Source organism: Grammomys surdaster, unplaced genomic scaffold (genome assembly GCF_004785775.1).
Source record: "Grammomys surdaster isolate TR1022 unplaced genomic scaffold, NIH_TR_1.0 194, whole genome shotgun sequence".
Taxonomy (NCBI): domain Eukaryota; kingdom Metazoa; phylum Chordata; class Mammalia; order Rodentia; family Muridae; genus Grammomys; species Grammomys surdaster.
The window spans coordinates 4,467,695-4,494,280 of NW_021604639.1; the positions used below are offsets into that span (position 1 = coordinate 4,467,695).

At 40.2% G+C, this 26,586-nt stretch overlaps 1 protein-coding gene across 1 annotated transcript in view; it reads left to right on the forward strand.

The window, feature by feature from the left end:
* Positions 1-26,586, forward strand: part of Ryr2 (ryanodine receptor 2) — a 424,465-nt gene that overhangs the window by 92,869 nt on the left and 305,010 nt on the right. The window contains exons 10-11 of the mRNA XM_028769855.1: positions 7,624-7,723; positions 8,618-8,714. Coding sequence (XP_028625688.1) covers positions 7,624-7,723; positions 8,618-8,714 — 197 coding nt within the window. The remainder of the gene's footprint in view (positions 1-7,623; positions 7,724-8,617; positions 8,715-26,586) is intronic.

A 26,586-nucleotide genomic window follows, 5' to 3' on the forward strand; every position in this document is an offset into this window, starting at 1 on the left:
AACTCAAGCAGGTCAGGAAGCAGGAGCTGATGCAGAGGCCATGGAGGGATGTTACTTACTATCTTGCTTCCCCTGGCTTGCTCAACTTGCTTTCTTAATAGAACCCAAGACTACCAGCCCAGGGATGGCACCACCCACAATGGGCCCTCCCTCCTTGATCACTAATTGAGAAAATGCTTTACAGCTGGATCTCATGGAGACATTTCCTCAAGGGAGGCTCCTTTCTCTGTGATAAGTCTCTCTAGCTTGTAACAAGTTGACACACAAAACCAGGCAGTACAAGCTACTAAACTCAGTTCTGGGTAACCTTTATAGAGGTTAACAGAGCAGCAAGCCATTCTCACGTGCTAATGAGGCCAGTGTTTTGATTGTTCATATCTACAGTACCCCCACATAGAATAGAAGGAAGGAATCTCCAAGAACACACTGTCCAAGGTTTCTGCTCTAAGACAAGTAATGCTGAAACCAAACTATGTGGTCAGCTTTTTGTTAGTGTGACAGGTACCCAAGACAGGCTAACTTAAAATAAGGGGACACTACTTATGACTCAGTTTTAGAGGTTCCATTCTGTGGCCACTAGGCCCCATTGATGTGGGCTTGTGGCGTGACAGAGCATTATGTCAGGGGAGACATGGTGGAGCAAGCCTTCTCACCTCACAGCAGTAGGGACAGAAGTAGAAAGAGATAAGAATCCTCTCTGTCAAAGACACAGCCCCAGTCACCTAACTCCCTCCCTCTAGGCTCCACCATGGAAGGTTTCCTCCCAACAGTTATGGGACCATCAGTATTACTGGGTGGGTGAAGGATGCTGATGCTGACAGACATCTTTGTTGAGTACTGTGGTGAAAGGTTCATGGATGTATATGGTGGACTCAGTGCAAAGGTTTTTAGAAAATGAAGGAAAATAAAGAAGAATAGTGAATGAACTTTGAATACCTAGGCTGGTCTTGAACTGGCTGTGAAGTCAGGAATGATGCTGAACTTGTAATCCGCACACCTCCACCTTCCAAGTGTTAGAATTACAGACATGGCACCATGCCTGCTTTATGAGGTTCTAGCATTTGGGCACAAGGTCTTGTACATTCTAGACAAGCACTCTTAGCTGTGCCACATCCTCAGGCCCCATGTGTAGTGTCTTGAGTCCTCAGTTTCTTCATCTGCACTATGGGAATTATGACTCATTCGGCTGACACAAGGGCATTAGGAGAATCAAATGCTGAGATCCAAGTAAGGTCACCTGTCCTTGGGTAGTGAGCAGCTGCCATTGTTTACTTGAGAAGTTTGGGCCTTTGCACAATGGTTAAAGAAGCTACCGGTATTTAGCTTAAGGAAGAGAAACCCGGTCTTGAAAGGAGGACTATAACAGAGAGTCTTAAATAAAGAGCTATTATATGAAAGTATGGTCTGTCTGTATTCTGAGATGCTGACCCAATTAAAGAAATAAATAGTTACAACGTTTGTTTCAAAGAGCACTGGTTAAAAGTGACCATAGAAAAATTAAAACTCTAGCTTTTGACTTTTTCTTTTCTGGTCCATGACTGTTGAGCTACTTCTCTTCCACTCTTGAGATCATTTAAGGTTAATCCAGTTGTACATTTGGAATACTAATGGGGCTGGCAGCCCTTGTAGTGATGGACTGATGGCCAGCTAATTTCTTCCCTCCCATCTGCAAAAGCACCTCCCAGACAGAAGAGGGCGATGTGGCCAGGGACCTTCAGCCTGTCAGCTTTACAGGTTGGACACAGGTCAATTCCCAAGGAATAAAGGGCCTTGGCTGTAAAAATGGTTGTAAACTATTCACACAATACTGTCTTTCTTTACTTTTGCTGTTTAGTGTTCTAATATGAAACGACATCCTCATCTTTCCAGAACTATCCAGAAGGGCTTTTCTATGCTCCTGTTGGACAATTTGTCTTTTAAAGAGGCCTTTTCCAAAGCAGCTTATATGTAAGAGAAAAAAATATCTTAGTGTAGTGAAAGAAGGACAAACGGGTGTTAATGACTTAGAATCCACTTCAAATGGAATAAGACAGGATAAGTCACATGAAACTTCGTTTTTAATGTGTCAGTTGTAAATCTTCCCTGATCTGCATAGAAGCTTCCCATCTGTGACTTTTTTTTTTCCCCACTCTGGGAACGCTGATTTTCTGTTGTCCGGGTCACTTGTAGACCTACAAAGATCTTATGATTCATAAAAGCATAGCCCAGTAACTGACTGAAAATAAATCATCAAGGATCTGGAGAGCTAGCTCAGTGGTCAAGAGCCCTTGCTGCCCTTGCTGGGACTCAGGTTCTATGTGTGTCATAGCATGAACACTGAGGTCAAAGGACAACTTTCAGGATTGAGCTCTGCCCTTCCACCATGTGGGGTCTAGGAATTGAACTCAGGTCACCACTCTTGTTAGCAGACACCTTTACCCTCTGAGTTATCTCTCTAGCCCTAGCTTAATATTTAATCAGTAACAAACAAATAACCAGTGCATGTTGCTTCCAAGGGGTTAGAAATAAGATATTGATGGTACCATAAGGGACCAAACTCCAGTATTCAGGCTTGGCACCATGTGCCTTTACCCTCCTGGTGACTTATCTCTGTGGTCCTTATCTTGGCTTTTTAAATAAGAAAGATATTTTGATTGAATAACTAGTTGCTGGATTTCCTAAAACTGCATAAATATATCAACAGAAGGCAAGGATCCTTAATAATTTATGAGGGATTTATTATGACAGCCAGTTCAATTTGGGGTCACCCTAAGCACATGCCCTGCCTCTGAGTCATCAGACCCAGTCCTTTTGCTTGCATTTTAGTTAATTTACCTTTGGCCCCCTTTTCTGTCCCTGTGGCCCAGGTGAGGAAGCTGTCAAATATCACATTTAAAGAAGCATCCATGCCTTTGTCTCCCATTTATCTTTTCTTTTTCTTCTTCTTCTTTTTTTCTAAAGAAGAAGCTGCAGCCCAAGGGGTAAGATAGCTTGTTTACTCATGTTCCCTGTCCCTGGATGCTAATTTATTTGGAATACTGTATCACCAGGACCCAAATGCCTGACATTTAATACAAGATAAATAAATGAATGAAAAAAAAAACTGCTTCAGACAAGGGTTGAACACAGAGAACCTTAGAAAAATGTTGGGACCATGGAACCTTCTGGCAATCTGATAAAGGATTGCGACCTGCTGTCACAAGTAGCTTTGGGAATGCAACAAATAAATACACAGGATTAGAAAGGAGATTAAAGGGTCAGCGTATAGCTAGGTCTATAGGATTTGGGTCCCAGGAGAGCTGTGGATTGTGTAGGCCTCTGTGGTTTTAAGTTTCTGTCGTACACTATTTTATTCCTTGATAGTTTTAGGATCTACAGTTTGGATAGGCCCTGCTTTACTGCTCCTAAATTGGAAAATTCCTTTATTTCTTGACAAATTGCTCAACTGATTGTTCTGTATTTTAAAGGTTAAAATTCATGGGCTAAGACAGATGGATCAGTGGGTAAGTGGCTTGCAGAACAGGCATGGGGAACTGAGATCCATCCTCCAGAACACGTGGGAGAAAAGTCATGGACTGGAGAGAGGGCTCAGGGATTTGCATCACTGTTGATCTTACAGAAGATCCATGTTCAAATTCCCAGTCTCACAGTCATTTGCAGCTCCATCCAGGGGACTCAACACACTTTTCTGACTTCTGTAGAAACTAGGCATGCATACAATACACACACACACACACACACACACACACACACACACACATGCACGTATACCACACACACACACACACACACACACACACACACACACACACACACACACCAAAGAAAACAACTAATAAAGGCTGAAGTAATTAACATTAGGTTAAAGGTGAGACCTGATTGCAGTCAGGTGCCCTGAGTCCTGACACTGTGGCTCTCCTGTGGCTTACTGCCATCTTACACTTGGGTGCCCTGGTGGCTGTATTGTTGAGCCTAAAGCTGGTTTTGCTTTCACTCTCTGCTACCAACCATCTTTGCTTTAAGGACTACTCATCTTGGTTTGAGTAATTGGACGATTGTTGCCTTCTAAATATTTAATAGCGATGGGCCTGACTTGGTGCTGTTCCTACTCAGATTTCTATTTTGCTGTTTTTAAGCAGCAAAATAAAATAGACGATTTCAGGAGGCAATGCACGCTGAGATGGTTTCTTTTGAAGAGTAGGTTTTATTTAGATAACTCTCATTATGGCTTCAGTACATTCTTAAGGACATAGTTAGGGCCACATAGTCTCCCCCTACCCCCTGTGTGATTCCTCTTTGTGCTTGGATGTAATATAAGGATCATATTTCAGTCCCCTTGGTCACACATTACTTTTTGGCTGTAGTTGCTCCTGGCTGCTTGAAGTTTGAACTCCTTGATCTGGCACCATCCATTGTCTGTAAGTCTGTCCTTCACTCCCTCCTCAGTGTGAGCCTAAAGTTTCAAAGTGGGGATTCTGCACTGTTCTCTGTGTCCTCATGACTCTACCCTTTGATTATGGTCATTTCTTGGCCATAATCAGAGAGGCTTTTTTTTTTTAAAGGCAGCCAGAAGGACCTAGCCTACAACCATGCCAAGCAGTCTGATATATTAGAATGAAAAATTCAAACTGGCTTATAAAATTTTTATTACCTTTAAAACATTTATAGCCCAACCATTGACATTGTGTTATACATGTATAAATGTGAAGTTTGTATCTACTTACTTAGAGACACTGTATCCCAAATAAGAGGGTCAGGTCATGTAATCTTTCTCCTTCCTTAAAGCCTTTGGCATAAGAAACTCCCATCTCTCCCCATGGAATCAGTGTGTCCCCTTCACACTCTGCATGGAAGCCTGTTCCAGCTGTTTGGCTGGAAATATTCTCTTTTAATAATCAAATTCAAAAGCATTTTTAATATACTTTACACATTAAGATACTACATATACACGGATGCTTGGCATTTTATGGTGCTCGCTTATCTCCCTCTACAAGATTACAAGCACCCGTGGGGTCAGAAGGTCCTTCCGATAATACTCAGCACAGTGTTGTAGACAACACATTGAATGCCTCTGTGATGAATTAACAAATGGATATCTGCTTGTCGTGACCACGTATGAACTTTCACTCGGTTTAAAATCCAAATAAAAAAATAAGCTTTGGTACTGTGAATTCTTTTCAGGAGATTTGGTGAACTATATATGGGGAAATATGTATGTGTAAATATATATATTTCAACTATGTATATACTTGAAAAAATATATATTTTTCAAGTATATACATATGCCTGTATATATGTAGATATGTACACATCTGTTTATATAGACATATGTTACGTTCTGTTATTGACATAGAAATAACCTAGATTTTATTGGGGGCTGGGGAGATGACTCATTGAAAGAAGTATTTGCTGTGCAAGGAAGGGGACCCAAGTCCTCTTCAGCAACTACAGAGAAAGCCAGGTTCAGTGGTATGTTCCTGCAGCTCCAGACCTGGGGGTGGAGGTGGGAAGGTCCCTGGATCTCCTACCAGCCGGACTAGTCAAATTGGTGAGGACTAGGTTCAGTGAGAGAGTGTGTCAAAAACAGCGTGGAAAAGCCAACATCAGTTTCTGGCCTCCACACACGAGTGCTCATGTATGCATACAGACAACCAACACTTACACACAAAAAGAAATAAATAAGAATTGTTGGTAAAAGTTTTGCTGTTTTGATCTTAAAGATCTGACCTGCATCTTTTTCTCATTGATTGAGTAGCAAGCACTCTGGATGGTGAGAGGCACCCCTGTGAAACCGTGTCACGCAGCTTAAAGGGGGAAAAAAAAAAGAAATGAATCAAAGAATGGTGTTGTCTAATCACCACGGGAAACATACTGTTCTTATCTATGGAGCAGATGGGGTAGGATTGATCTGTTAGAACTGGAAGTGTTTCCACATCAGAAGAAAGAAAAATAAATCAGGCAAGGAGTCTGGGGGCGGGGACTGGGCATAGGAATGGTGACCCTAAGGGGACTCAGGGATTTCATAAAGGCAAGTGACAGCTGGGGTCTGAGGGAGAGGGGACAATGATTAATAAACCGAATGATCACTGGGGAAACTTTGATTCTATTGATTGGTGATAAGGTTGATATGTGTATTTTACATTGTCATTTTCAAAAGTCTCTTGTTTTCATTGATTTTTGGTGAGCATACAAAGAAATGGATTTCACTGTGACATTTTCTTTCATACACTGATATCAGACATTTTATACTTAGTTTATCCTTCTGTCTGTGTCTGACCCCAAGCCCACCTCTCCATTTGTTGACCCCCCTCCCCTCTGCCACCCTCCTTCTGCCTTCATGAAAAATATTCCTATCCTCTTGTTCCTTCCCTCCTTCTAGATCTTTTCCTCTTCTCTCATAGTCCTATATGTACACACACATGTACGTATACATGAATTCAGTGCACATGGTTGCCTTCCATAAAATGTTTGTCTTCCAGTCTATCTCAGCTCTCCTTCATACTGACCCATTTTACTGCAGATACCGTAATATAATTCTTCATTATGGATAACTAAAATTCTCTCATATATGTAATTGCAATTTCTTTATCCAGTGGTTTTAATTTAAGAGCGTGAAACTGTAGCTGAGAGTTGTCATCATCGTCTACCGGGTCCGATATGAAATTGTTGCCAATGGTCACTGGAGGGCTCTAGTCACATAAATGGCTTGTCAATAAACTCTCACAGTATCATATGGAGGAGAGTGAATGACAGTTTCAAGCACCCACTTTAATACTATTCTGCCTATCAACAAGTCTTAAGACAAAACTTCTTCCTATACATAAATTTTCTCAGCGTATTTGTTATTCATTCGTGTGTTTTCTGATTACTAGTTTGTCAATCACTCTTGCAGTAAAACTGAAAAGTGTCTAAAGTTGCAGAGTGTTTTAGTTAGCTTTTCCTGTCAACTCAACATGGCCTAAAATCACCTGAGGAGAGAGTCTCATTTGAGAGGTTTCCCAGAACATATTGGCCTGCAGGCTTATCTGTGAAGGATTGCCTTGATTTGGAATTGATATAGGAGGGCCTAGTCCACTGTGGGCAGCACCATTGCCATGGTAGGTGGTCCTAGGCTGTATAACAAAGCTGGCCAAGCGTGAGTTTTGGGGAGTGAGCTAGCAAATGACACCTCCCATGGATCCTGCTTGAGTTCCTGTGACAAGTTTCCCTAACAATTGACAGTGACCTGGAAGTGTAAGCCAAATAAACTCTTCCCTTCCCTAAGTTGCTTTTGGTCAGAATATTTCATCACAGCAACAGAAAGGAAACTAGGACAAATAATAATTTCTATTATTCTTTTTCCTGATCATGTTTTAATTATCTTGTTTAGATTCACTTATTATTATTATTATTATTATTATTATTATTATTATTATTATTTGAGTCAGAGCATGTTACCTAGGCCAGCCTTGAACTCAGGATCCTCCCTGAGTATTGAGATTCCAGGTGTGTGTCACCATGTCTGTATAGTGTCTTAATCTTTGAAGAACAGGCTGAAGTGCATGTCCCTTATACAAATTTCCAAATCAGCAGTGTTTACCATCAGGCTGTCAGAGCCCCTTGTATCAGGCTTACAGCAGTGCCTCCTTTTGCCTCTTGTTTCAGCACTTGTCATATGGTAACAGCAGCTGGCACGTGGACGCTGCCTTCCAGCAGACCCTCTGGAGCGTGGCCCCTATCAGCTCAGGAAGTGAAGCAGCCCAAGGTAAGAGATCCACTTTAATTAAAAGGCTTGTCCTTGATACAAAGTTGATGCTTATCCCTGAAATTGTGATAATGAGCTGATGGTTAATTAGAGACCTTTCATGTCTTGATATTCTATCATGCAGAAACATGACATTTTAGAATCTTGCCTAAACTGCTATTTAAAAGTGAAGCCTGTGCTAGATTTCATCCTCTCTTATTTTCATGGTGTTGTCAACTTTGGCTGGTTCTGTGATTTCATGTACTAGCTTTCTAAGGGCTGTTTATGCCATTTGTGAGACCTTGAAGTACTGCTCAGTCAGTCTAATATCTCCTTTCTTCTTACATTCCTATGCCTAGTAGCTTCAGATCTGAGCCAGAACTTGTGTGTGTGTGTGTGTGTGTGTGTGAATGTGTGTGTGTCCATGTGTATGTACATGCATGTAGAAGCTAGAAGTCAAGAGAGTTGAATGTTGTTTATTTTCTGTCATATGTATGTGTGCACATGTATGTTTGCATATATAGAGGTATACAGGTACACATGTTCATTCCATTGATTGGTTGATTGATTGGGTCTTTTCATTGGTCTAGATCATACTGATAAATTGAGGCTGGTCAGCCAGTGAGTCTCAGGGATCTTCTTGTTGACTTAACGGTCTCTACTGCCCCATATTTTGTGTATTTAATGGTGATGTTTATGAGCCTGAGGCCACACCCTCTGGTTAAAAGATCAAACTGCAGGGCTCGAGGGGTCAGCCAATGCCGTCCACCTTTGTAATTTGCTTACAGGCTCAATACCATTTTCTAGTCCAATGTTTCTCTGTCTGTGAAAGTAGATGATTGTATCAGATGCTCTGTCTGGCTGCCAGCATCTAACCATCGTATTATGAACACAGATGACTTTGAATCCTTACAGGGTACCTCATTGGTGGTGATGTTCTCCGGCTGCTACATGGACACATGGATGAATGTCTCACTGTTCCTTCAGGAGAACATGGTGAAGAACAGCGGAGGTTGGTACTAAGGCCTGTCATGTTGCACTAGCTTTGGTGTATTTGTTGGGAAAAGAATAATCTTGATGTTACAAAAAGGAGCACACAATCAAACTGAAAATAATTTGGCAAGGCATTTTCCTTTTGTGAAAATGGTACATCAGAATCCAGACCTGCCAGCTAGCATGCTGGGCAGAATGACCTCTGTCTTTCAACACTGAAGTAGCTTGTGACTGTCTCATCCCATTAGGGAGTGCTTGACTAAATAATTGGCTAATTGGCACAAAGAGGAAGGTGGGGTGGGGTGGGGTTAAGGAAATATTGGCCCTTGTTGGACTAACTACCTTTGATAGAAAAAAAATGTTTCTCATAGACTGACACATTCTGTTTCCTTTGCTGTGACAGAGGTTTCCTTACCTAGGAACAGGTCTGTTGCAAGCAGCAGCATCACCCAAAGCAGACTACACACATTCATTGCCCGCTGTAACTTTCCACCTCATGACTTCCTAAGAAGGCTTTTCTCTAATTTTTTAACTACTAGAAGAAGAACTGAGCATCTTCATCTACTTGAAACATATAAGAATCATCAAGCAAAACAAATTGGGTGGGAGGAGAGAATATATGAAGTTAAACTATTTAAAGTGTCATTAAATGTTCACTAATCTCAAACGGTATTTCTGCAAGGTTTATTCTTATACCCCGTCTCAGAGTTCTCAGGAGAGAATCTGCCATTTGTTGGAAAATAAAGAAGTTGAGCACTTTTCCTCAAATTTTACATGGAGACCAAGTTAAAATTGTCTGCAGGTACTGAGAGAAGTAAACAGGTGTGAAAGTGCGCCACCATTCCCTGTGATTCAGTGCTGTGGTTTGCCCCATGAATTAATTAACAAGTGCAGTAAGTTAAGTACACAAGAGAAGAGGCCACACATATGAGAAGAACTGGGTGACTTGTTATGTGCGTTTAAATCTTTGAGTGGGCTTTTCTCATGATGTTAACCTGGATATTTGTGTAGCTCGTTCAATAGATCATTCTCATTTAGTAAAAAGGTACAACAAGTTCTTTAGAAAATCAGCAGCCACTTCAGTAGCTCAGGGAGACTTCCTGGGAGCCTGCTCCTAGGTTTTGCCTCTCGCAGGCTGACTTAGTTTAAGGTCAAGAGGGAGTGCAGCTTGTAGGGAAGTTCCCACAGCTATAAGTGCTTTGTCACCTGCAACTGTGAAACCCCTCCCCTCAGTACACTTAGTCCTCAGTGGTGCTATTTAGGTATGTGTGTACACGTGTGCATGTGTGTGCATCTGTGTGTGTGTGTTCAGTTCTCTGTCTATCCAATGTGTATGATAGATAGATAGATAGATAGATAGATAGATAGATAGATAGATGGATGGATGATCTTAGGGAGGCAAAGGTATCATGGGTATGGGTCTGAGTCTGCAGGGTAGGTGTTGGAGTTTCTAGATGCCTGTAACCCTTTACAAAGAATTACATAGAGAAGCCTGGCTAGTTAGAAGAAAGAAGATGATGTATTAATGGAAAGATACACAGTGGTCTAAGGAGTGTCATATTTTACCAGTGGCCTGCCTCCAAGAAGGCAGAAAAGGTTGAGCCAAGGTCTGCAGTAAGCTTTTTGGGTCATTAGCTTAATACCTGCCTCTCCCACAGTCATATAATGCAGCCAGCTCTTCAGAGCATGCTCTCTTGTCTGAATGAAGCTCAGCTAGACTAAAGGCTGCTGCTCTTTCACCTGCTGCCTTTTATATGTTTGTCTGTGACATTTCCTCTTCCAGTTTCCTATTCTCCTGCCTCAGTGCCTAGCTGGAGAAAGGGGCTCACTAGGGGGGCAGGCATTGAAATTTCTATCCCTGCCATACTCCGTCTCAGCTCTGCTCCCTGTCCATTCAGATGTGAGCAAGCTCTAGTCACACCTCCTCTTCTGTCACCATGTCTTCACCGTTTATGACAAACACAGACCCCAAGACCATGAGCCTAAATAAGCATGGGGCTTTTAGAGTACTTCAGCCAGGTATTTTATTTGTTTGTTTAATTATGTTTTATTGCATTTATATTTATTTATTTATTTATTTATTTATTTATTTATTTATTTATTTATGTGCATGCGTGTGTGTGTGTGTATGTGTAAGCCACAGTGTACACAAAGAGGTCAGAGGATAGCATGTGGAGTCCGTGGTTTCTGTGTGGGTCGCAAGGGTCAAATATAAGTCATCAGGCTTGGTGGCAACTCCTTTACCCTCTGAACCATGGAAGTGGCGCAAGGCAGGTATTACAGTGTAAAAAAGTAACCAGTACACGTTGCTTTCAGAAAAAAATGCAAATGGTACTGAGAAGGTCATAGAATGCTGAGCGGGACATCAGAAAGCAGTTGGCTTGAGGAATTAATTCCAAACACAAGGCCAAACCTGAGAGTCGGCATGAACAGTAGTTCTTTTTTTCCTTAAGTGTCACAGAGAGAAAAGGAAAGATTAGAAGCTAGATGTATCCGCTGCCACCATTTTTTCAATCAGCTCCAGGCTCACGGCTGGGCTTTCCTCCTGTGCTGCCTGAGAGGAGTTTGTGGGGCTGGGCTGGAATCCTCATAGCTTCGATAGGCAAAAGACACTTGGATTAGAGGTGAGAAGAGCATGTAAGTCGGGGGAACCCATATTACTATGTCAAAAAAAAAACATCGGAAGCAACTTCGAGAGGGAAGATGGGATTTTGATGGTGGCTTTAGGGAAGAGAGTCAATACAGAGAATGACACCAGCGGCTAACGGTTTTGGTTTTTTGTTTTTTTAATTGGTTATTTTGTTTATTTACATTTAAAATGTTGCCCCTTTTCTTGGTTTCCCTTTTGAAAACCTATCATCCCATATCCTGTCCCCCCTGCTTTCATGAGGGTGCCACCTTCATTCCCGACTCCCTGTTCTGGCAACCTCCTATACTGGGGCATCAAGCCTTCACAAGACCAAGGTCCTCTCCCCCTATTGATGCTAGATAAGGCAATCCTCTGCTACATATGCAACTGGAGACACGGGTACCCCCCCCCCCCGTGTACTCTTTGGCTGGTGGTTTAGCCCCTGGGAGCTCTGGGGTTCTGGTTGATTGATGTTGTTGTTCTTCCTATGGGGTTGCAAACCCCTTCAGCTCCTTCAGTCCTTTCTTTAACTCTTCTATTGGGGGCCCCATTGGGGACCCCATGCTCAGTCTGATGTCTGGCTGCAAGCATCCGAATCTCTATTGGTCAGGCGCTGGCAAAGCCTCTCAGGGGACACCTATACCAGACTTCTGTCAGCATACATTTCTTGGCATTAGCACCTGTCTGGGTTTGATGTCTACAGATAGGATAGATCCCTAGATGAGGCAGTCTCTGGATGGCCGTTCCTTCAGTCTCTGCTGCACTCTTTGTCCCTGCATTTCCTTTAGACAGGGCTTTTTTTGTTTTGTTTTGTTTTTTTGTTTTTTTGTTTTTTTTAATGAGAGCTAAGTTAAAATTGTGTGCAGTGAATTCAGAGGGTCTCAGCACAGCAAGCTAGAAATTGAGTTGTCTGAGTCTGACTCAGAAAACAAGTGTGTGTTGAATATAAACCGCAGAGGCGGGAGGACAGTTGAAGAAAGGGCATCAGTCACATGCTCACTCCAAGGAGAGGAACTGTGGGAGCAGATAGAGGCCAGTCATTCACCAGTGCCTTCAGAAGGCCTGGGTTAATGCAACTTTTAGATGCTGACCTTGATTGAATTCTGATAACTTTTCTGCTAGTTGAGTCTCAGTGTGTGTTCACCTGAACATACTGACAGACTCTTCCAAGGTCACGGAGACAGCGAGAATACATCTGTTTGCGTGTCTTTTTATAGCATGTTGACATGGTGCAATTAGGTGGCGTGGATTCACATCATGATTGTAGGGAGAACATGAGTCAGAGCTAGGCAGGCTGCAGCCTCAGGGGGGATGCTCAGGGAAGAAATGTATGTCTTGATTAAATTGTGAAACTGAGCAATTATAGATACATGATGAAAAAAAAAGACTTCCCTAAAATTAGGTTTATGGAAAGCCTTCTGACTTTGAATCTTGTTGATATCATTGCATAGACTTTCAAAATTGCTTTCTCTGTTCTTCCCCTAAGTCAGTGCCTGTGTCTGAGAGAACTAGAGAAGGCAACAGCCTGCAGGCAGCACATCCCTAAATTAATATCAGTCTGTTTAAAGGGAAGAAATTCATAATGATGGCCGAGGCATATGCTGTGATTTATTAGGAAAAGAACTAAAAATAGTTTGCTTATTTTTTTAAATGGTGAGTTTAAGCAGGGAAATATGTAAAAACAAAACATAACATTTTTGTCTTATAGGCCTTTGCTGGTAATTTTGACCTAGCCATGACCAATGATCATTTCCGGTTATTAAAATTAAAGATCACCTGTCACATAAGATTTGTTCTAGGTAGTAGAAATGACTGGGGAGATGGCCAGCAGGGACATTTGCTTCTGAGCAATTCAGGAATATTTTGGTTATCTGTGCTAGGCTCTTCAGTGGATTTGACTGCTGGCTTTAGCTTGTTCTGCCAGGTATTTAATAGCTTTAACTATAATTGCAGCAATAGAGGAGGCAGCTCAGTGACAGGACATGTAATTCTGGATACCAATGGACTTGTTCAACTTTTTTACAATGAGATTCATCCTCCAAGTTATCTCTTCATTTTCATAGCGTGTTAATAAGACCTATAGGCAGAATAGCCTTCAGTGTGCTATTGAACTAAGCAGAATTGAATCAGAAAATGAGCTATCAAGGTTTAACTGTAAAGATATTCCCCTATATTTTCTGCCTACCATACTTGAATGATCAAGTTTTGACAGGGTCAGGAAGTATACAGATCACTATTTCTTTTAAGTTCCTTGAGACTTTTTTTCTTTCAAGTAGGAATTTAGCTGCAAAACTCCTATTGTGCATATTGTAGGACCAGCAATGAAGATGCAGACTGCAGAGGGTGTGAACAGTCAGGTGGGTGTCTCAGAGTTAACTGGGGGAATCATCTTCAGATAAGGGGATGAGATACATTAGAGAAAAACAGCTTCTGGTAGTCAGTAAGACAATCAGGTGCCACATGGAGCTTTAATAATTGCTTTAACATAGACTTTCATTGTAAGGACTTCAAATTTAATGATGAAGTTTCATCTGGAGCATGTTAGATTTTGTCATTGTTGTAGACTTTGTCTCTGAGTATATTGTATTTTCTTCCATGAATTTTTGTGATTGCAATAAAATATCAACAAAGCCCTTATTTAAATACATTTATATTTATGATCAGAATGTGGACTACAAGGATTAAGTGTGCCATCCTTTTAAGGTAGTACATTTTACCATGTTTATTTCTTGTTGTCAGGTATCAGGTTCTGAACCTGGGACCCAAGCATTCTACTATGAAGTGCCATTTCCAACGAGTTAATAGTTTATTCACAATTATGAACATAGATTGCCCATGTGCACAGAAATTGAATGCACTGAATAGAAGTTATAGGGAAAATTAAAAGGATGGAAGGGAACCAAAGGTCTATAGATATTATGTGTCCTGTGGAAGTGGTAGCAGAAAGGAAGAGAGGGAGTTCTGTATTTGTATCTGATCATGCATTGCTTCTGTAATCTACTTACATTGTCTTGTTCCTTTCAAGCAGGACAGTGAAGACCAGTACCTTACATGCTATGGAAATAGACACTGGATTTGCTTTCTGGAGTGTGACTTAGTAGGCAGAAGCTATGCTGTGTGAACACATGGCAATGTCTTTGCTCCTATGGCCTTTGTGATATGAAGATGATTTGGGGAGCTGTCATTATGAATAATTGATACATCACAAGATGGACTTTGTAGAAAGAGTTGAGTGTCTCTAGGTCTAGCTTAGAAAGAGGCATGTGGTTTATGATCTTGCATAGTTAGATGACACAATCTCAGAAGGATACTGCTTCTAGTTTACTGCTACAGGGGGCCACCCTCTTGTATTCCAGCACAAATGAGGGTGAAGCTACCCATTTTGTCAGATTTGTGGCAGATATATGCTCTTCCTGGATATTTTTGCCTGTTTGATTTTGCAAGTGTTCCAAAACCTACCCCTGATCTATTGAAGTGTCTCTGCTCATTTGTCAAACGTTGACTTTGTTTGTGTTGGTCTAGTTCTGGGTCACAAAGATGGTTTTATTCTCTTTATCCCATTATGTATGCTTTTCTTTACTTTTAATTTTTGGGTCTATTTTTTTAAAGTTAAGATCTCATGTAATCCAAGTTAACCTTGTATTCACTCTATGACTAAGGATGACCTTCAACTTCTGATCTTCCTGTCTCTACTTTCTACGTGGTGGAATTACAGGCATGAGCCACCATGCCAATTCAATTGTTTTTTTATGTTAATTTAAGATCATGGAGTTTGTCTATAATGTAAATTAAGTTGGTTTTGAGATTTTATGTTATTATTGATGTGATGATGGGTTATATAAAATTTTCAATGAGAATATGTTGAGACTGTGCTCCAGCATTGACCCTCAGGAGGATGCTGACATGGTGATGGCTGACTTAAAGATTAATTTGTTTTCCCAAGCACCATTTATAACAGAAGATGATCCGTGCCTTTGAATATGATGTTAGTAACTCTTTTATGTCTGTGAAAAAATGCCTGACAGAAATAACTTGTGGAAAAAGAGCTTTAGTTTGGCTCATAGTTCCAAAGATTCATCATTGACAGTCAGGGCAGGTTGACAGGACCATGTGGTAAAGACTCTTCAAATCCTGACTGTAGGATGGGTAGCAGAGAGATTAGGGTGGGACCAGGAATTGGTGGTCCATTCAAAGGCCATTGATGAGGGTTTTACTTCTGCCAGTCAGTTTCTGTTGTAGGAAATGTTTAATCTATTTTTTTAATCTTTTTTTTTATTGGATGTTTTATTTACATTTCCTATGTTGTCCCCTTACCCCATCCCCCACCCACCCAGGAACCCCCTATCACCTCACTCCCTCCTCCTGCTTCTCTGCGGATGTACCCCTACCTACCCCCACCACTCCCACCTCCCCACCCTCAAATTCCCACCCCTTTCATGAGACCAAGGATCTCTTCTCCCACCTATGCCCAGCAGGGTCCTCCATCCTTACATATACAGATGAAGCCAGGAATCCCTCCCTAAGTGCTCCCAGGCTGGTGGTTTAGACCCTGGGGAGCTCTGGTTGGTTGGTATTGTTGCTCTCCCCAGGGGGCTGCAAACCCTTTCAGCTCCAACAGTCTTCACTCTTAACTCCTCCATTGGGAACCCCATGATCAGTTCAATGGCTAGCTGTGAGCATCTGCCTCTGAATATGTCAGACTCTTGCAGACCTCTGAGGAGACATCCATATCAGGCTCTTATCAGCATGCACTTCCTGACTTCCACATCGGCATCTACCTTTGGTGACTGCACATGGAATGGAAATGTTTAATCTTAATTAAGCATTTCTACCCTGCCTTGGATCATTCAGTTCCTGGGTAAGAGACACGCAACCTTTATATTTATAATAAGCCTTAACACTAGAGCTGGACAGATATTTAACCTCTATGCTACTAGAATCTACTTCCCCATTAATAGCCCCGAATTATCATTTGCCCTATTCTGTCTAAGCTGTTGTCAACTTTAATTGACCAGCCCTTAGTCCATGCTTTTATGACTCACCTATCCCATAGTGTCTTCCTTCTTTTCTCCCTCTCCCTCTCCTCATGATTTTCCTCAGACCCCAAGCCCATACCCTGCCTATCTCAATTCTGCCTAGCTATAGGCTATATGCATCTTTATTCACCAATCAGGAATAACTTGGGGGCAGTAGGGTGAGCTAGGTCACTTGGGTCTATGTGCAGATTCTCTCATCCTTGGGGGTAACCAGGCCCTAGGGGCCAGTACTGAGCATTACATATACATAGCAAAAGACCAAATCTCAGCAAGTTTACACCTCTGTTAAGTTCCACAGTCTTCAAAATAGAACCATATTGTGAGGCCAAGCACTCAAAACACAAGTCCAGTTGGGGTATTTCAGATCCAAGCCATAACCAAGGTCAGGAAGCCCATAATACTATTGATTTGACTGTAGCAACTCAGCTCAAACCAAAGTGATTGAGTCCTTGCTTATCGCTACAGAAGGACTGACTACAAACTCTGAGTATTATCACTTGAAATGTCAGAAGGCTCATCCCAGTGCTATAGAGAGGTTATATCATTTTTAACTTCCTCACAGTAACCTAGGAAATGGTTGAAGAAAAGGAGTAAGTGTCTGGAGAGATGTTTCAATAGTTAGGAGAGATATGCAGAGGACCCAAGTTTAGTTCCCACTACCCATGTTGAATTGTTCCCTACTGCTTGTAGATCCAGCTTAAGGTAATCTGATACCCATTTCTGGACTTGAGGGACACACACACACACACACACACACACACACACACACACACGTCTTAAAGCAAAAAGTAGAGTTCAGCAACCTGCCCAGGTTTGTACAATGAGATGATGTCTTCAGAAAGTTAATAACAATGAGTTTTGAAATTGACTTGCCAAATTCTTGGTGCCCTACAAAAAAAGTGAGCTCATAGCTGTAGCATCATCTGGAGAAGGTGCCCTCTGTCAGAACTCACCCTCGTAGCCATCATGGGTCTCCTCATAGTGTCCAGTCATTTATTAATCATGCTTTATGATTATGCCCTAAAGCTCACTAATTGGAATTGTGTATCCTATAAAATTTTATTATGAATAAATACTCCCATGTCAGGCAGTGAGAGGCTTGTAAAGATTTGTGCCCTCATTAGCATGCTAATATAGTATTTTCCGGGCTTCAGATTTTAAAGATAAATACGCTAGCTGTCACTGCACTTGCTTTTTACTCAGAGAATGAGCTGTTGAACAATTGAGATAAGATTTAAGTTGTACTTTATAACTCCCAGCACCAAAAGAGCTAACTACTCATGTTTTGGTGGACAATGTTTAATAACCATGAGAAATTGAATTGATGACACTGTGGAAAGAATTTGTGCTTAGAATACATTTAAAGTTCCTCTTACATGGTCAGGAGTTCTCTAATGAAGTGCTTCATCTTGGAGAAGGATGCATAGTGGAGGTATAGTGTGTAGTCAGAAGCCTGGGAGTTTAAAGCCGTCTTGAAGGAGCTTGTATGATTGGCTATTACGTGTGCATTTTAAAAGTTTCTGTTTTTCTAATTTATCATCTAGAAGTTTCTGTTTTTTTTTTAAATGTATGTTTAGTACCAGCTTTTGGGGGTTTGTTATCTCAGTTACTTAAGAGGCTGTAGCAGGGGGAATCTCAAGCCAAACACCAGCCTGGGCTGCAGAATGAGTTCAGAGTCATCCTGGGCAATTTAGTGGTACTTGTTGCAAGTTAAAGGAGAAAGAGGTCTGGAGATTCTTCTCAGTGCTAGAGTGTTTGTCTAATTGTGTATGAAGTCCTGGGTTTAATCCCCAGTACTGCACAGTAATAATAATTTTGAGGATGATTATCAGTTTGTATTATTTTTACTTATTTTCTCTTTCTCCAAGTAGCTATAACATTGTAAGGAAAGAATTTATATATTTATCACAGTTCCATATAACAGTTCATCATCAAAACCTGGAGTCAGGTGCCTATGCAGAGGGCATGGAGGGATGTGGGCCTTCGCACATCAGTCACTAATTAAGAAAACGTCCGACGGGCTTTTCTACAGCTGGATCTTAGGAAGACATTTTCTCAATCAAGGGTCCCTCTTTGCCAGTGGCTCTACCTTGCATCAAGTTGATGTAAAACTTTCCAGCACATCTATTCATCGTCCTTGAATTTCGACAAATTGCTGGCACTTGCCTTGAAGTCCCAGTGGTAGCTCCAAGGGCAGTGTTTTATAAGTCCTTTTAACTTTTTAAAGAACGTTTAATTTTTTCACCATTAGTCGTCTATGTAGAAAGGATAATTGCCCTGAGATAATCATTGAGTTGTCTGAGTATCAAGATGTTAATAGCATTTGGTAAACTTGTTGGACTTTGAAGTGGTTTGAATGGGAGTAGCCCTCCATGGGTTCATTTGTTTGAATATTTAGTCCTCAGTAGAACTGTTTCGTAGGGATTGGATAGTGTGACCTTGTTGGAGGAAATATATTACTAGAAGTGAAATCTCACTCTGAGATTTCAAAAGCACATTGCAGGCCCATTTCTTTACCTCGTGGTTGTCATCTCAACAAGTACGCCCTCAGTTACTGCTTCAGTGCCATGCTTCCTGCCTTGATGTTCATGTACTTTAGCCTTTTGAAAACCATGAGCCCTCAAAATAAATTCTCTCATAAGTCACCTTGGGTGTGGTATCTCTTCACAGGAGTAGAAAAGTAACTTGACTTTGAAAAAAAGTAAGTCTTTCTGGATTCTGATTTTGATGCCTGAGATACATGGTGGGCAAATACTCCCTTCATAGAATCATAGAAGAGGTGCATGCCTCCAGGTGGACCAAATTTATATAAGCTTGACTTCCGTTTGAGTCATTTAGGATGGACCTTGAGCCTTGTTCCAGTTTAATGTTTTGCTATTTTAAATCAACACTTATCCTGAAATAGTCCAGGGAGACTTCCTGACAAAACAAAACAACAACAAAAAACTCCAAAACAAACAAACAAAACCCTACCAACTTCTACACAGTAATAACTGTAATAACTGTTTATTTTGAATCTAAAAAGTGACAAGATCCCCTTGTCACTTATTAGAGTCAGCAATCAATTCTTGAGAAAGACTCTAAGTTTTTACACCTCCTGTTGGAACACTTTCCAAACACAGACTTCAGTGCAGAAGAATCTTTAGGAAAGGTAAAAGATTTCAGAAAGGAAGTAGGATTTCCTTTCCTTATAACTTTATGTTTGTGTTTTACAAATATGAATTAAACTTACTTTTAACTTTCTACTTGTATAAAGATTTTAAAAACTTGTTAAGTTGAAATTAAAATTATGGAAAAAATGTTTGAGTAATTCCCCTTTATAGATACATAATTTTACGCAGCCATATCTGTATTATTTGTATCTTCAAGCCCATTTTATTTCCATCCTTGTGATTTCTCTATAACACTCTGTTTAATCAACATTTTAGAATCATTATTCAGTACCTTTTTCTAAGCCTATTAAGAACTGCATATTTGCCTACTCAGGACATATTCATAATGATTTATCATTATACAGAAGATTTATATTTCTGTCATAGTTTTATTTTCTGTTGCTGTGATAAAATATCTTAAGAAATACAACTTAGGGGAAGGAAAAGGTGTTTATTTTAGGCTCCAGTTCCAGTTTCTAATCCACCATGCCAGGGAAGTTACTTTGAGAGAACTGGTCACACTGCTTCCACTGCATGCATATGTTACTTCATTTCTTTCTTCTCCTGACTGTGGGTGTGATATTACTAGGTGCTTCAAGTTTTAGCCATTTTGATTTCCTCACACTGATGGTCTGTACCTGAGCTTTTGAGCCCAATAATCCCCCTTTCCACATAAGATGCTTTAGTCTGTGTGTTTTCTCTCAGCAACAGAGAAAAAGTGAAGACTGCGTCTGTCTTCTTTATACTTAGACCCATTCCAGAGCCCCACCTTTCTGTTTTATATTGGATTGCTTTGTTGTTCTCTTCCAACAAGAATTCTTTCTTTCATTATAATTTTTTAAATTTATTTTTATTTATTTTTTAAAAATGTTAATCAAAGGCTTTATAAGTTCTATAATGCTCAATAACAAGATAACCATACAATCAGAAGTGTAACCCAATACCCAACCTAGATATACCAACTATCTTTGACTGGCAGAGACAGTCTCCATGTTCCCCACCTCCTCGTCTCCTAGCGCCTCCTCCTCTCCTTACTCCTTCTCTTCCTCTCCTTACTCCTCCCACTGTTGCTCCTCCTACATATTGCCCTTCCTGTTAAAATAAAACTTTTCTCTCAAAATACAATTAGAGCATAACTATACCAATTTGTATCAGTAAGGTACAAGAAAGACCTAATACCCAGTCCATCATTTTGTTGACTAACCAGAACCTCTGTCATCCCTTCTAACTAAAAGACTTAGTTCTGAACCTGGCATTTTTCTTGACTTTAGATGGATGTCAGCTGAAAACCATCCTCTCAAGTCTTTTCTCTCAAAGTAAATAGCCAGGATTGGCTATGAGACTATAAGTCTTCAACTCTGTCAGAAATCCTGAATGACTGAATTAGCTGAAATTATGGGAAGCACAAAGCATAGCTTCTAAAACTTAGCCAATTTATAGAGACTGCTGAATACCTGGACAGTCCCTATACTACAAAATATTGTAGCATCCAATCTTCAGCCTTCTGGCCCAGGATCATCTGACAGACCTAGTGATGCAGAATTATTAAGGGCTGATTACTCTGTCTTGGCAGATATAATCAGTCAACTATTCCACAAGTATGTCCTTTTCAGGAGAGTAATTTGTCTGTAGATGAAAAGAGGCAATTTTTGCCTAGTGGCTATCTCACCACAACTGGAGTAACTCCAAAGACGCTCAATTTCTTCTTAGAATCCAAGACAGGAAGCTGTCAGCAGCAGACAGATCTCTAATTAAAATGAACCTTAATTCAGAAATGTTTGTAACATCAATTCTGTGGACTTCTGACGTTTTGAAAACCAACTATCCATGTAAGGCAATCTGGACTGTTGTCTGTTAACTCCTCTCAGCTATTTCTAAATAAAATATAGAAAACACTCTAACAATAAACTCAGAGCCATGAATTTGCTATAAGCCCTTAACTCACAGGCTAACTGTCTCAAATCAGTTTAAAAAAAGTTAAAGAAGGACTGGGCCTAAGCCTTGTATTCCTAAATGTGTTATATAGGCACAATGCCTATGAGAGTAACAATATTAATCTCACTTCTATATCAATAAGAAACTCGTACCAATGAAAAACTTAAATTTGAAATCAAAGTAAATTTTGTACCATTTAAGAAATTATAACTTCAGCTTAATAACAATTATGCAGACTTCTACCAATAGATTATGGCTATGCAATAAATCCTAGCTATTCCACCCTGTTCCAACAAAACCACTACTTTTCCCTAGAAAGCCCAATATTAACTACCTCAGTCCCCAAGCCCAAGGAATAGGGGTGCTGACTCTTCATTAACTTCTTCAAGCTGATTACGGGCATTGAGATATTAGAAGAGGGGCAGGGGAAAAGTAAATTGATAAGCCTCTGACGTCTGTGTCTTCATTCAGCTGAGATTCCAGGACATAAGAAGTTTGAGCAGGTCTGCTAAGCTTGCTTGATGAGTAGATACACCAAGGTTGTGTATTTTGCAATATACAATTCTCAAAACAAATTTTAGTATCAAGGTATTTTTTGTTTGAATTCTGGAATCTAGTCTTCTGGTGGCCTGTCTCTATCATATCTAGTCCATATTATTCTGGGAGTTTCTGTGAGGGTGTGCTCCCACCATCCTCCCATTCCCGCCTCCCTGCTCTCAAATTCCCCAACACTAGGGAGTCCAAACTATTGGGTACCAAGGTCCTCCACTTACACTGATGCCTGACAAGGCCACTCTCAACTACCTATACAGGTGGTGCCATGAGTTCCTCCCTTTGTGTTCTCAGGCTAGAGGTTTTAGAATGGCTACTCCAGCTTGTTTCTTAGACTATTTGCTTGAAAATTTGTTTTCCAGCCTTTTAATGTAAGGTAGTGTCTGTCTTTGTCACTGAGGTGTGTTTCCTGTATACAGCAAAATGCTGGGTACTGTTTACGTATCGAGTCGGCTAGCCTATGTTTTGTTTTATTGGGGAATTGAGTCCATTGATGTTAAGAGACATAAAGGAACAGTGATTGTTACTTCCTGTTATTTTTGTTATTAGAGGTGGAATTATCTTTGTTTGGCTATCTTCCTATCTTCTTTTGGATTTGTTGGAAGAGGATTACTTTCTTGCTCTGTCTAGGGTATAATTTCCCTCCTTGTATTGGAGTTTTTCCTCTAATATCCTTTGTAATGCCTTGTTTGTGGAAAGATATTATGTAAATTTGGTTTTGTCATGGAATATCTTGATTTCTCCATCTATGGTAATTGAGAGTTTTGCTGGGTATAGTAGCCTGGGGTGGCATTTGTGTTCTCTTAGGGTCTGTATGATATCAGTCCAGGATCTTCTGGCTTTTATAGTCTCTGGTGAGAAATCTGGTGTAATTCTTATAGGTCTACCTTTATATGTTACTTGGCCTTTTTCCCTTACTGCTTTTAATATTCTTTCTTTGTTTTGTGCATTTGGTGTTTTGATTATTATGTGACGGAAGGAATTTCTTTTCTGTTCTAGTCTATTTGGCATTCTGTAGGCTTCTTGTATGTTTATGAGCATCTTGTTCTTTAGGTTAGGGAAGTTTTCGTCTATAATTTTGTTGAAAATATTTATTGGCCCTTTAAGTTGGGAATCTTCACTCTCATCTATACCTATTATCCTTAGGTTTGGTCTTCTCATTGTGTCCTGGATTTCCTGGATGTTTTGTGTTAAGAACTTTTTGCATTTTGTGCTTTCTTTCACAGCTGTGTCAATATTTTCTATGGTATCTTCTGTATCTGAGATTTTCTCTTCTATCTCTTGTATTCTGTTGGTGATACTTGCATCTATGACTCCTGATTTTTTTCCTAGGTTTTCTATCTCCAGGGTAGTTTCCCTTTGTGATTTCTTTATTGTTTCTACTTCCATTTTTATGTCCTAGATGGATTTGTTCAATTCCTTCTCCTGTTTGGTTTTGTTCTCTTGTAATTCTTTAAGAGATTTTTGTGTTTCCTCTTTAAGGGCTTATACCTGTTTACCTGTGTTCTCCTCAAATTCTTTGAGAGTGGTGTTTATGTCCTTCTTAAAGTCCTCTATCATCATCATTAGAAGTGATTTTAAATCTGAATCTTGCTTTCCTGGTGATATGGGGAATTCAGGACTTTCTAGTGTCAGAGAACTAGGTTCTAATGATGCCAAGTACTCTGGGTTGCTGATGCTTATGGTCTTGAGCTTGCCTTTTACCATCTGGATCACCTTAGCGCTACCTGTCCTGTCTCTTACTGGAGCCTGTCTTTTCTATTATCTTGGTTGTTTCAGAACTGTGTGGAGTGGGTGTTACTACTAGGGTTAGAGCTGGGGCCCAAGATCTGCTCAGTGCTTTGGGCCAGAAGTGAATTCCTGGGTCCTAGTGGGTCCCAATTACTCCCTGTTTGGGGCAGGTGTTGCTGTCTCCTTAACTAACATGCTGCCTGGGTTAGAGCTCCTGGGAGGCCTGCTTCCTCTGGGTTTTGTGAGATTGAGTGCAGAGCAGCCACCCGGGATCTGCTCAGTCTCATCATTTTTTAATAATTGAGAAATTGTAGGCTTTCATAATCTCCCTGCAAGGCACAGATGTTGTGAGATGGTCCTATCTTCATTTTCTTCCAGGTACAGTAAATCTTTAATTTCTTTTGATCCTAGGAAAGTCTCTTTGTTTTCTAAATGGTTAGGTTTTTTTTTTTAAAAATTAATTTCTAAATTTCATTGTTAACCATTAGAAAAAAAATGACAAGGAGTCTAGCGGGTTAGGGAAATTATTCAGTGGTTAAGAACACTGGCTGTTCTTGTAGAGGACCCAGATTCAATTCCCAGCATTCACATGATGGTTTACAGCTGTCTGTATCTCCATTTCTAGGGGATCTGATGCCCTATTTTGGCCTCTGTGGATACCAGAAATACATGGAATGCAAGGCATATATACAGACAACACACTCATTTACATAAAAGAAAAATAAATCTTTAAAAATGTATCTAGGATACTATTCTTTATGGTGAAACAGAAGACTTTTATTAAAGTCAGAGTTATGTAAACTATCATTTATATATCTCTCATCAGCCATCTATTGATCTTTATCCATCTATCTGCCTGTCATCTTTCTTTTTACCTACCTGTCTTCACCACATTTTTATCTGCCATCTATCAACCTCTGTCTGCATCTGTCTGCCTATCTATCTATCTATCTATTATCTATCTATCTATCTATCTATCTATCTATTTGTCTATCTATATTATCTATCATCTATCTATCTATCTATCTATCTATCATCTGTCATCTACCATCTATCTATCAATCATCTATAACCATGATCTATCTATTATCTACCTATGTACCATCCATGTTTCATCATTTGTGTACATTCACACACAGAAGTATAATGTCTAGATTATTTTTCATTTATTTTTTTAAACATATAACTGGAGACTTTGATTCCTTAGCCTGAGTGTTCTCTGCCTTGAAGTTTCTAAAGCTGCTGAAGTGTTTCTATTATACAACCAAGGTTAAGAACCCCAATGAAATAATTAATATAGCTCCAGTGGCTCTCAAAATGTCAACATGCATAATATACTTCATCTAGGGGCTTATGGGAAATGTGGACGCATGGGTTTCACCCTTGACCTCAATCAGAAACTTCAGCCATGGGGTCAGCTTGGGGTTTAAAAGGATTTTGGAAAAAATATACCTCACTAAAGGTTAAGATTCATTCACCTGCATCAGTAGTGCTGTACTAGGATTGCTTTTGTCTCATAAGGGAGATTAAGCAATGTGAGAGGCAGTTTTGCATGTACCAACTGGTGGGAGGCTGGCATTTGGTTGGTAGGGGGCAATTGCTGTAAATATGTCATAATGCAGAGAACACCCCCCCCCTGCAGCAAAGATATGTCCAACTTACAAGCAGGTGGACTGCCAATGAGATACACATCTAAACCACGGGGTCCAAGTTTTGCTTCTCATTGGACTCAGCTAAAGACTTTCAAAAGAGCCAAACCCCACATCTACTTTACTCAACATTGGTGCGGACATAGCATAATTTTTTTTGATAGTTTCTCCTGTGATTATTGCCTACAGCCATGTCAGGAAGTCACTGCTGTTGAAATGTTCACGAGTGCATCTAAAGCCCTCTGGTTACTGTAGACAGCTGAGCATGGTGCTGAGCCTGTTGATATATCTTAAAATATATATATATATATATATTCAAGAAATGAACAGCAGGGAGTGGAAAACATGGGCTTCTGAAATATTATTATAAAAAAATTTAAATTGAATACACAGCTATAGTTAGAGGTACATTTGGAAATAAGGACACCATGAAGCTAGAGAGGCTGCTCCATAGTAAGAGCTCTCACTGCTGTTGTAGAGAACCTGAGTTCAGTTCCCAGCACCCAGATTAGGCAGCTCGCAACCACCTGTAGCACCAGCACCATGAGGGTACAGTTAGAAAAGTCAGAATACAGAAAGTTGTATGAAACAAATGAAAATTTTCATAAAATAAATGTTAAGAAGGAAAACAAATCAACACAAACAAAAAAGTATGCCACAAAAGCCCAAGAGGAAAGAGATATAGATATAGATAGAGATAGAGATAGAGATAGAGATAGAGATAGAGATAGAGATAGAGATAGAGATAGAGATAGAGAGAGAGAGAGAGAGAGAGAAAGAAAGTGGTGAAGTGGTGGGAACACCTTTAGTATAAAGAGGATAGCTAACCAACATGAACATCTTGTTTGAATCTTGATAAAAGCCACTGAATAAAAGATTTTGTGAGATAATTTAGAACATTTGAAAATTGACCAGATATTTTATAATACCAAAGGTTGTCTGTGGTGGGGTAATTAGAGGCTGTAAGCAGGGTTGGTCCCATGTTGATAATTGTTGAAGTTTGAACTGGGTGTGCAAGGGCTCGTTTCCTCGATTTGTGTGTGTGTATGTATATTTGAGAAATTCTGAGTAATGATAGAATGAAAAGATCTGTCAAATGGGTAAGGAGCAGAAGCAGGCCAGAGAGGTGTTAGGAACATGGTAGGAGCAGAAGCAGGCCAGAGAGGTGTTAGGAACATGGTAGGAGCAGAAGCAGGCCGGAGAGGTG